The sequence below is a fragment of the Oryx dammah genome, unplaced genomic scaffold, assembly GCF_014754425.2.
Source record: "Oryx dammah isolate SB20612 unplaced genomic scaffold, SCBI_Odam_1.1 HiC_scaffold_13, whole genome shotgun sequence".
NCBI classification, from domain to species: domain Eukaryota; kingdom Metazoa; phylum Chordata; class Mammalia; order Artiodactyla; family Bovidae; genus Oryx; species Oryx dammah.
Genome location: NW_024070197.1, coordinates 25,109,573 through 25,121,429, shown reverse-complemented (window position 1 = coordinate 25,121,429; position 11,857 = coordinate 25,109,573). Strand labels below are relative to the sequence as shown.

Genomic DNA, 11,857 nt, shown 5'->3' with positions numbered 1-11,857 from the left:
GTCATGTCTGACTCTTTGGGACCCCATGGACTGTAGCCTACCGGGCTCCTCTGTCCATGGGATTTTTCTAGGTAAGGGTACTGGAGTGGGTTGCCATTTCCTCCTCCGGGGAGGTTGTCTTATTCGTTTATAAATATATGTATGTTATGATAGTGTTTTTGTAGTTTCGCTAGTTTGGCTTTTTAACCTCCTGTTGCTTCTGAGCACCAGTTTTTAACAGCCAGTGCTAAGAGCTAAACGCTACCGCAAAGCGAGAGAACCTTGGGCGTCCAGGGCCCAGGTGGGCGGGGCAGGTTGTCCTCGCCCCATTCCACGCCTCCACCTTCGGGGGGCGGGGCCAAAGGACGCTCGGTCTGAGCGCGCAGTTGCCATGGCGGCCGTTGGGCGGGAGGCTGGCGCTTCCCGGCTTCAGCACCCAGCGGAGAAACGAAACCGAGAGAGCAGAGGTCTCTTACGAGCATCGCCGACATGCGTAACGTTGACGTAAGACGCCAGCTCAGCCTTGAGGCGCACGCGCAGTGCGTGTGTTAGGGCCTTTGGGCCTCCGTCCGCCGGCGTCTCGCTGGGGAGCGGACTGGAATTGTGCTTCCGGTCTGCGTGTTCTTAGGGGCGATCCTGCCTCCTTCTCGACCTTCCGGCGCGCCACCTCCCATCCCTGTGCCAGGGGCTCGGAAGACCTGAAGTAGCGATGCTCTTGGGAATCATCCCCAGGAGTGGAAGTGGAGAATGCCCTCCTTGAGTGAGGAGAGCGAGTGAAGCGCAGCCTCTCTAGACTCTGGGGGCTGAGGTGGGCGTGAGCGAAGGTAATCCAGGCCCACTTTCTGAACCCGGGTCTTCCTTCGACTTTCCAGTGGATTAGGCAGAGGCTTGGGCTGGGTCAGGGGCTGGGCCGCTCGAATGGAACTTGAGACTCATTTCCACCTAGAGGAAACGAGGTTTGGAGTGCCCCTGGCGCAAAGTAAGGCGCTGGATACACACGAGGTATTATTTTCGCTGTTGCTGTGAGGAGGTGGAGCTGTTGGCACCTCTTCTTAAAATTCCTTTGCAAGTGTTAACTGGAGGAGTAACAACTATTAATGAAACTTTGTGTTAGGCCGGTGAATTTTGCGGGTATTCCCTTAGTGGCTTTGGGCTGGGGTTACATGACTTCCTACTCAATTCTGCAAAACAACAATGATAAAACTGACCCTCGTAGCAGAATGATGATGCCACAAAGCTCTATGGAGTGCTTCATAAGAGGGACAGAGGAACCTTTGCAGACGATCACACTGAAAACTTTTTCCTTGTATCTCGTAAACCATATGCATTTTTGTTTTTGTTTTGTGTTAGGTGCTAGAGTGACGTTGAAGTCCTTAGCTAAGACTTATATTCAGAACCTGATCAGAGGCACGCCTTTTGGGCTAGTCTGATATCCCTTTAGTTATTTCATGAATACTTAGAATGCTTTCTGTGTACTGAGCATAGTTCTAACTTCTTAATAAGTGAGTAAAGAAAACAAAGATCCCTGCCCATTGCAGCTTAGGTTGTAGTTTTGGGAAGACATAAAAAATAGTAAACATAAGTAAATTCCCTGGTGGCTCAGACGGTAAAGCGTCTGCCTGCAATCCCGGAGACCCGGGTTCATTTCCTGGGTCGGGAAGATCCCCTGGAGAAGGAAATGGCAACCCACTCCAGTACTCTTTCCTGGAAAATTTCCATGGACTGTGGAGGCTCCACAGTCCATGGGGGTCGCAAAGAGTTGGACACGACTGAGTGACTTCACGTTCAGTTTTTCACTTTCACTTTCATATGTTAGAAGGAAAAGAATGTCATAGGAAAAAACAAAAATTCTTACCTTTACCATTGTTAATGGAAGATGCAATTTTAAATTAGAATGGCAACGTAGGCTTCATAGAAAAAATGACACTTCTGTAAATTCTTGAAGGAGATAAGGGAAGGGAAGAGCATTCCCGGTGGAGGGACTGACTGTCCAAAGACTCCCCTTGCTGTGTGTCTGGGCTTTTAAGTGAACAGCAAGAGAGCCTGTGGGGCTGGAACACAATGAGAAAAAGGGGTAGTGGGAGAAAGTGAGGTTAGACATGGGATGGGGCTGGAGAACAGACATCTTCAAGGGCCTGGTAGGCTATTGTAAAGACTTTGGCACTTACTCACTTTGAGTGAAACGGAGAGCCATGGCAGCACAGTTTTGAGCAGAGCAGCCATACAATCTAACTTAGGTTTTTCAGAGTTACTCTAATGGGTGTGTTTCAGAATAGAATGGCGGAGGCAAGGGTAGAAGCAAAGAGAGGAGTGAGAAGGCAGTGGCAGTAGTTCAGAAGAGAGTTGACAAGTGTTTCTAATCAGAAGGTTGGTAGCTGGAGTGAGTGAGAAGCAGTTGGATTCTGGGAATTTGGTAGTAGGAAACAGTGTTTGGATGAGTTGTGTGTTATCAACCTGAACATTTTTCAACATGATATACAGTTTATATATAAATGTATAATGTATAATTTTGGCCCATGTTCTACAGGTATAGGTGGGAAGAACAGTGGAGTGTTTGAATCACTTTAGTTGCTCTCCTGTGAAAGTAATTACTTACTAGCTTAGGTAAGATTTCAGAGCTTACTTATAGCCATTAATTGGTATGTGAAGTTAATGACTAAAGTCAGACTTTTTCCAAAATAGAATATAGTTGAAATCTAAAAGTTGTAGTTTCCAGTAAGCAAAGTGTGAATTAGGATAGAATAACTTGTTGTAGTACTTGTGCATTTACTTTTAATTAAAATTTTAGTGAATGTGAAAATGCTTCCTTTTTGCCTTCTTTCAGAAATTTGTCTAAATATTCCAACAGTTAAAAAAAAATAGATCTAAGGTAAGAAAAATACATTAATAGGTAATTGTGACTGTTATCCACAATTTTGGGGTAAATATACCATGGCAAACAGAAATGACTAAGATAATTGTTACTTCAGTTTGCAAGCTCATGGGCTTTCCTGGTGGCTCAGACAGTAAAGAATCTGCTTGCAGTGCAGGGTACCTGGGTTCAGTCCCTGGGTTTGAACGATCCCCTGGAGGAGGGCATGGCAACCCACTCCAGTATTCTTGCCTGGAGAATCCCTATGGACAGAGGAGCCTGGCAGGCTACAGTCCATGGGGTCGCAAAGAGTCAGACACAACTGAACAACTAAGCACAGAATGGCACAGACAGACTTGTAAGTAATTTAAACAAAATATAAAAGGATGGAAAAGTATTTTGAGTACAAAGTAAATGCTAATGGAATACAGCCTTCTTCTGTTACTGTTTATTGTGGTGCTCACTCATCTTTTATCTCCTGTTTTAATCTTCATACTGATGTAGAATGTATTGAATATGCTAAATAAACACCGAAGTCATGAACTGAAGCACCTGTTGCCAGCAAGTACCATGTAATACTCATTGCTGTCTCTGCTGGAATTTAGAACTTTTCCAACACTATGCTGTTAAGCCTTGCTTCCTTCTCTTGCACCCCTTTCCGTTTCCAGTGGACAGATGTTTTTGGTTTCTTAGACAGTATTAGAGCACAGAATGTAGAGTGACTATTTGTAATTTCTATATTCATTAAGGATTTTCTTCTATTTAAAATTATTCTATCAAAGTATAGTAAGTTTTTGTGGCTATAAAAAGATAATATTTTTAATATAAACATGGAGCTGTCTGACCGACCATGTGAGGCAGGAATCTGAAGTTTAGAGACACACTAGGGTGAACTATAGGTCAGTTTCAGTGTTGAGCAAGAGGCTAACCTGTCAAGTTCACCACAGTTGACAAGTAGTATGGTGACGGGTGTTTGCTGGTGGGTGGCCTGTAAAGGTGATTTGGTACCACCAAAGTGGATGACTTAGCAGGAGTCAAACCTGGACAGAGGACATATTTGGCAGTTCTCATAGGTGAGTTTAAGTGGGTGGGACAGAGAGGTCATAGCAGGACCGGTGCTGGGTTCAGGTGCTGGAGTCTCCTGGAAGGAAGTGAGATTTGGAGGGAGCTAAAAAACAGAGCTAAATGTCACTTGTTAATAGTTTGAGCAAAAGGATAAATCTTCCTCTGAGCATGTGTTTGGGTCGCTGTGGGTGGTGGTCTCAGCCATGGGTGCAGAACTTTGGGGAGGAACCAGGTGGGTTACTTTAGTAATAGGAGCTGCCATTCACTGATGAATGTTCTTTTGTGTATGCTAATGTGTTTCATCCTCATCTTAAAAAATAATACCTCAAGTTTTTAAAGAAGAACTGATGTAAAGTTATTTACCCATGGCCACTTTACTAAGCTGTAAATAACAGTGCTGGAATTTGAGCCTAGGTTTATTGGACATCAGTGCTTTTATTCTTTCTTTATTCCAAATTGCCTCAATATGTAATGAATTGTACTCACATTATCTACCTATTTTTTGTGATTTGTCATGATTATGATCCAGTTTGCTGTGGATTAGATCTCAGTCACTAATAAAATTTGATTCACTTAATTGTGTGTTTTCTTTTTCTAGATTTTAATTTGATTTGAAAATGAGTAAGTGCAGAAAGCAACCGCTGGGTTCAAGTCCTGAGACATTCAGCCCAGACATTCCTACTGACATTTTTGAACTCTTTGCCAAGAACTTTTCTTATGGCAAACCACTTAATAATGAGTGGCAGTTACCAGATCCCAGTGAGATTTTCACCTGTGACCACACGGAATTCAGTGCATTCCTTGATTTGAAGAACTCCTTAAATGAAGTGAAAAACCTACTGAGTGATAAGAAATTGGATGAGTGGCATGAGCATACGGCTTTCACTAACAAAGCTGGGAAAATAATTTCTCATGTGAGAAAATCTGTAAATGCTGAACTTTGTACTCAGGCATGGTGTAAGTTTCATGAAATTTTGTGCAGCTTTCCACTTATTCCACAGGAAGCTTTTCAGAATGGAAAACTGAATTCTCTACACCTTTGTGAAGCTCCTGGAGCTTTTATAGCTAGTCTCAATCACTACTTAAAATCCCATCGATTCCCCTGTGATTGGAAGTGGGTAGCTAATACTCTGAATCCTTACCATGAGGCAAATGACAATCTTACGATGATTATGGATGACCGACTTATTGCAAATACCTTGCATTGCTGGTACTTTGGTCCAGATAACACTGGTGATATCATGACCTTGAAATATCTCACTGGACTTCAGAATTTCATAAACAGTATGGGTACCATTCACTTGATCACTGCAGATGGAAGTTTTGATTGCCAAGGAAACCCAGGTGAACAAGAAGCTTTAGTCTCTTGTTTGCATTACTGTGAAGCTGTCACTGCTCTGATGACTCTTGGAAATGGTGGCTCTTTTGTTCTGAAGATGTTTACTTTGTTTGAACATTGTTCCATAAATCTTATGTACCTACTAAACTGTTCTTTTGATCAAGTTCATGTTTTCAAACCAGCTACTAGCAAGGCAGGAAACTCAGAAGTCTATGTGGTATGTCTCTACTATAAGGGAAGAGAGACAATCTATTCTCTTTTATCTAAGATGGTGCTGAATTTTGGGTCTGAAATGACCAAGAAAGCTCTCTTTCCCCATCACATGATTCCAGAATCTTTTCTTAGAAAACATGAAGAATGTTGCATGTTCTTTCATAAATACCAACTAGAGACTATTTCTGAGAACATTCGTCTGTTTGAGTGCATGGGAAAAGGGGAACAAGCAAAGCTGAATAGCTTAAGGGACTATGCTGTTCAGTATTTCATGCAAAAGTTTCAATTGAAGCCTCTTTCCAGAAATAACTGGCTAGTGAAAAAATCTAATATTGGCTGTAGTACAAATACAAAATGGTTTGGGCATAAAAACAGATATTTTAAAACCTACAATGAAAGGAAAATGCTGGAAACCCTTTCCTGGAAAGATAAGGTGGCCAAAGGGTACTTTAACAGTTGGGCTGAAGAACATGCTACATATCATCCTGGGCAAAGTTCTCTTTTAGAAGGGACAGCTTTCAATCTTGAGTGTCACTTATGGCAGGTTTTACAGGGAAAGAAACTGCCAAAGGTAAAGTGTTCTCCTTTCTGTGATGGTGAGATTTTAAAGGCTCTTAATGAAGCAATTGAAAAGTCATTAGGAGGAGCCTTGAATTTTGATCTTAAGTTTAGGCCGAAACAGCAGCACTGTTGTTCTTGTCACGTTTTTTCTGAAGAATTGATATTTTCTGAGTTGTTTAGCCTTACCAAGTGCCTTCAGGATCATCAGGATGAAGAACCCAGCACCCAGATAAAGTGCCTACTAGTGGGTTTCCCAGCTCTCCATAATATCAAAATGCACATACCATTGGAAGTTCGACTCTTGGAATCAGCTGCACTCATGCCTTTTAGCCGTTCATTGCTTCATGATGGAGACCCCGCTTACCAGCAGTTATTTTTGGACTGCGTCCTACATTCGTTGCAGCAGCTTCATACGGGGGATGCTATGATTTTGCCTATACTTTCTTGTTTTACAAGGTTTATGGCTGGTTTGATCTTTGTACTCCACAGCTGTTTTAGATTCATCACATTTTCTTGTCCCATATCCTCAGAGCCCCTGAAGACTTGTGCAGTCCTGCTTTGTGTTGGTTATCAGGATCTTCCAAACCCAGTTTTCCAGTATCTGCAAAATGTGAATGAATTGTTGAGAGATTTGGTTAACACTGAGGCACCCCAACAGGTTTTACAGTTTGTGCCAATGGAGGTACTCCTTAAGGGCGCACTACTTGATTTTTTGTGGGATTTGAATGCTGCCATTGCTAAAAGGTATTTGCATTTGATTATTCAAGGAGAGAGAGAAGAAATCATCGGCAGCCTTCAGTTATGAAGTTGATCTCCTCCTTTCTGAGATTTAACTTGATGGCTTCTTACAGTTTCCATTGTTACTGCATTCCTTTGCTATTAATTTAAAACCTTCTATTTTGAAGAAAGGCTAAGTTTTGCATCATTTAAAGTCTCACTTTTTTCTGGAAAACCCATCGGCTAGTCTGACCCCTAGGGTATATACACACAGGCATAGAGCTTCCTATATGGTAGAAGATATGTAATGATGGTATTCAACCTCACACAGAGAAGTGTATATATGCTTGGACATACCCATGCGTGCATATGCAGTTTAGTTGGTTTTATTTATCTGCTTAAGATTTGCACCTGTGTGCCTTCAGGTTAGATTTTTTTTCCAACTAATTTTCTCTCAATGGCTAATACTGTTGTGAATTGTTAGAGGTCTTTGATGAAAAGAGATGAGCCACTTCTCAGCAACATTAATATTGACCATGTCAGTTACTAATTTGGGGAACTCATCATTCTAAATATCTTGATATGTGCCATTCATTGCATTTAGGCCACTGATCCAATTTACTTGTGTGGTTCAAATGAAGCTACTGTGCTGTTTTATAAATATTTTACTAACTAAATTCCGACTAGAAAGGCTATCAGGACAGCTTTAAACCAAAGATCATATTTAAAACAAGGAAGAATTATTGTGTCTAAAACAGAATTATATGGGTGAAAAGTTTCATTTAGCAATAGAGTGGTGATTTTTAGCTTCCAGGAAATAATGTGTGAACAAAATGATTTTTTTTAATTGCAAAATAATGTTTATGGTCTCATATTGGGGACACACAAATGTGATGAACGTAGTGAATACTGAGAAATTTTGATGGTGTAACGTGAACATTTTAATCTTCACCAATCCTTTTTTCCATAATGAAAGTAGCACTTTACCAAAATATTAACCATGTGATGTTTATTTTTCAGTTATGTTTGATTTCTTTTGCATTAAATGTATCTATCAGTATAATCAGGCTATTACAGCCAGCTATTTTAAGCAGATCTTTTGTTACTTTGAAATTTCACAAGGTGAAGAATATTTGTATTTTCACATGTACATTTTAGAGATTTTTGTTATATAAAAAATATTCTTTGATGTATTTTGTTGATAAATATTAACCTCAAGTTTTTCATGTTCTTTGCTATTTTGAGTTCCATTATAAATTCATGAATAAAGTCATTAGCAGAGAAATTTTGTGTTCATTCTTTTAAAGAGAATCATGGGGGAATTTAAAAATATAACTTGGAAACACTTTAAGGAAAGCTTTAATGGAAGTTAATGTTCCTTCATTTTCTCTGATTTGTATTCATTAAAATTTATTCCTTAATGTTACAATATTTACAGAAGCTCTACTTCAGGAAAGAAATGGAATACTTAAGGGACAGAGGAAGAGGTTATGTTTAGTTCTTGACAGGGAGGATGTGAGTGTTGGAGGTGGATTTCTGAAAGAAATGTGATTTCCTACTGGTGACTTTATGAAAGCTGTTAGAATTGTGTAATGGTAGACACGAATGGAGGAGCCTGGTGGGCTACAGTCCGTGGGGTTGCAAAGAATTGGACACGACTGAGCAACTTCACTCAATGGTAGACATCTGATAGAGAATTGGTTACCAAGAGAGAATTAAAAACCACTCTTGGGAAACCATTTTGCACTTAAATAGACTTTATGCCTTGGTTAATGTGGTCTAATGCAGTGACTCAGTTTATTTTTACCTGTTTTAACTATTTGATTAGAATGAAGTTGAAAGCCTAGGGCCAGGTTCTGATAGGAAAACCTTTTAATTTAAGCCCCTCAAATAAGTATTGAATGCTTAGTTGTTTTTACTGTTAACCTGTGTTGGGATGTGTAACATACTGGTATATACTAGAATGTATTTGGTTTTTAATCAGTGTTTGGGATCAGTTGCTTTTCATCTGGCTTATTGAATTCACAGTTGCTCTAGAGGTGAGATAGAACTCAAGGAAGATTCGAATTGAACGGGGTGTGGCTGACAGGTACCAGTGATTTGTAGAAATTGCTCTGAGAAAAAGGGAAGGAAAAATAATGTCTGAGAAATGAATAAGAAAGTAGAGGAAGACCATAAGTTGAGACGATTTGTGTAGGTTATCAAGGTAGTTCAGTTTAGTCGCTCAGTCATGTCTGACCCTTTGCGACCCCATGAACTGCAGCATGCCAGGACTCCCTGTAAAAATTTTGGGGGTGGGGGGTCTTGAAATTTTTGACTTAATTGTGCTTTTTGAAAAGAATTTTTAACAGCCAGAAAATTTAAACATCACAGTTGTGTTTCCTGACAAACTCAGAGAAAGCAGTCTTAAAATACACTTAATTTCTTCAATACTGGTTTACGTTTTCCAAGAGAAAAGTCAGTTTTGTATTTTAGTGGGAGCTTTTATATATCATGCTCATGTCAAAGTTTTGAAAATTTCTGAGTCAATGTGAAATCCACATTTGTGGACTTTCTCCATCTTTACAGTCATTATTTTGTTTAAAAAGATTTGCATTAAAAGTGTTTTTCTGCTCTGAAGATATCTAAGTGGAACAAAAGTAACAAGTTACTAGAGTTGAAAAAAAATCTTTATGCTTTTGTTATTTTATTTAATCTTTGATGAGAATACAAGTCCTTTTAAACATTTAAACTTCATCTTTTATTTCCAGATATTTAATTGAATATTTTATTTATTTATTTTTTTTTATTTTACTTTACAATTCTGTATTGGTTTTGCCGTACATTGACATGAATCCACCACAGGTGTACATGTGTTCCCAAACACGAACCCCCCTCCTACCCCCTTCCCCACAACATCTCTCTGGGTCATCCCCGTGTACCAGCCCCAAGCATGCCGTATCCTGCATCGGACATAGACTGGCGATTCGATTCTTACGTGATATTATACATGTTTCAATGCCATTCTCCCAAATCATCTCACCCTCTCCCTCTTGAGTCCAAAAGTCCGCTATACACATCTGTGTCTTTTTTGCTGTCCTGCATACAGGGTCATCATTGCCATCTTTCTAAATTCCATATATATGTGTTAGTATACTGTATTGGTGTTTTTCTTTATGGCTTACTTAACTCTGTATAATCAGCTCCAGTTTCATCCATCTCATCAGAACTGATTCAAATGTATTCTTTTTAATGGCTGAGTAATACTCCATTGTGTATATGTACCACAGCTTTCTTACCCATTCATCTGCTGATGGACATCTAGGTTTTTTCCATGTCCTGGCTATTATAAACAGTGCTGCGATGAACATTGGGGTACATGTGTCTCTTTCTATTCTGGTTTCCTCAGTGTGTATGCCCAGCAGTGGGATTGCTGGGTCATAAGGCAGTTCTATTTGCAATTTTTAAAGGAATCTCCACACTGTTCTCCATAGTGGCTGTACTAGTTTGCATTCCCACCAACAGTGTAGGAGGGTTCCCTTCTCTCCACACCCTCTCCAGCATTTATTGCTTGCAGATTTTTGGATCGCAGCCATTCTGACTGGTGTGAAGTGGTACCTCATTGTGGTTTTGATTTGCATTTCTCTAATAATGAGTGATGTTGAGCATCTTGTCATGTGTTTGTTAGCCATCCGTATGTCTTCTTTGGAGAAATGTCTATTTAGTTCTTTGGCCCATTTTTTGATTGGGTCATTTATTTTTCTGGAATTGAGCTGCAGGAGTTGCTTGTATATTTTTGAGATTAGTTGTTTGTCAGTTGCTTCATTTGCTATTATTTTCTCCCATTCGGAAGGCTGTCTTTTCACTTTGCTTTTATTTTCCTTTGTTGTGCAGAAGCTTTTAATTTTAATTAGGTCCCATTTGTTTATTTTTGCTTTTATTTCCAGAATTCTGGGAGGTGGATCATAGAGGATCCTGCTGTGGTTTATGTCGGAGAGTGTTTTGCCTATGTTCTCCTCTAGGAGTTTTATAGTTTCTGGTCTTACATTTAGATCTTTAATCCATTTTGAGTTTATCTTTGTGTGCGATGTTAGAAAGTGATCTAGTTTCATTCTTTTACAAGTGGTTGACCAGTTTTCCCAGCACCACTTGTTAAAGAGATTGTCTTTACTCCATTGTATATTCTTGCCTCCTTTGTCAAAGATAAGGTGTCCATATGTGTGTGGATTTATCTCTGGGCTTTCTATTTTGTTCCATTGATCTATATTTCTGTCTTTGTGCCAATACCATACTGTCTGGATGACTGTGGCTTTGTAGTAGAGCCTGAAGTCAGGCAAGTTGATTCCTCCAGTTCCATTCTTCTTTCTCAAGATTGCTTTGGCTATTTGAGGTTTTTTGTATTTCCATACAAATCTTGAAATTATTTGTTCTAGTTCTGTGAAAAATATCGCTGGTAGCTTGATAGGGATTGCATTGAATTGTAAATTGCTTTGGGTAGTATACTCATTTTCACTATATAGATTCTTCTGATCCATGAACATGGTATATTTCTCCATCTATTAGTGTCCTCTTTAATTTCTTTCATCAGTGTTTTATAGTTTTCTATATATAGGTCTTTATTTTGTTTAGGTAGATATATTCCTAAGTATTTTATTCTTTTTGTTGCAATGGTGAATGGAATTGTTTCCTTAATTTCTTTTTCTACTTTCTCATTATTAGTGTATAGGAATGCAAGGGATTTCTGCGTGTTGATTTTATATCCTGCAACTTTACTATATTCATTAATTAGCTCTAGTAATTTTCTGGTAGAGTCTTTAGGGTTTTCTATGTAGAGGATCATGTCATCTGCAAACAGTGAGAGTTTTACTTCTTCTTTTCCAATTTGGATTCCTTTTATTTCTTTTTCTGCTCTGATTGCTGTGGCTAAAACTTCCAGAACTATGTTGAATAGTAGTGGTGAAAGTGGGCACCCTTGTCTTGTTCCTGACTTGAGGGGAAATGCTTTCAATTTTTCACCATTGAGGATAATGTTTACTTAATTGAATATTTTTAACATTTGTTAAGGTACTGTGGTGTGAGTATATGAAATACCTCACTTTTTTTTAATACCTCACTTTTTTAGAATGAAAGTGTTGATTATAAACCCAGTTAAG

General features: G+C 39.3%; 1 protein-coding gene across 1 annotated transcript; it reads left to right on the top strand.

The window, feature by feature from the left end:
- The first annotated feature begins 517 nt into the window (after positions 1 to 517).
- Positions 518 to 8,010, top strand: CMTR2 (cap methyltransferase 2). The gene is made up of 2 exons (XM_040254071.1): positions 518 to 803; positions 4,494 to 8,010. The coding sequence occupies exon 2, from the start codon at positions 4,513 to 4,515 to the stop codon at positions 6,811 to 6,813; it is 2,301 nt and encodes a 766-aa protein (XP_040110005.1). The 5' UTR covers positions 518 to 803; positions 4,494 to 4,512; the 3' UTR covers positions 6,814 to 8,010.
- The last annotated feature ends 3,847 nt before the right edge of the window (positions 8,011 to 11,857 follow it).

What these genes read in the sequence shown, in the direction of transcription:
- CMTR2 (XM_040254071.1), top strand. Translation starts at nt 4,513, where the DNA reads ATGAGTAAGTGCAGAAAGCAACCGCTGGGTTCAAGTCCTGAGACATTC.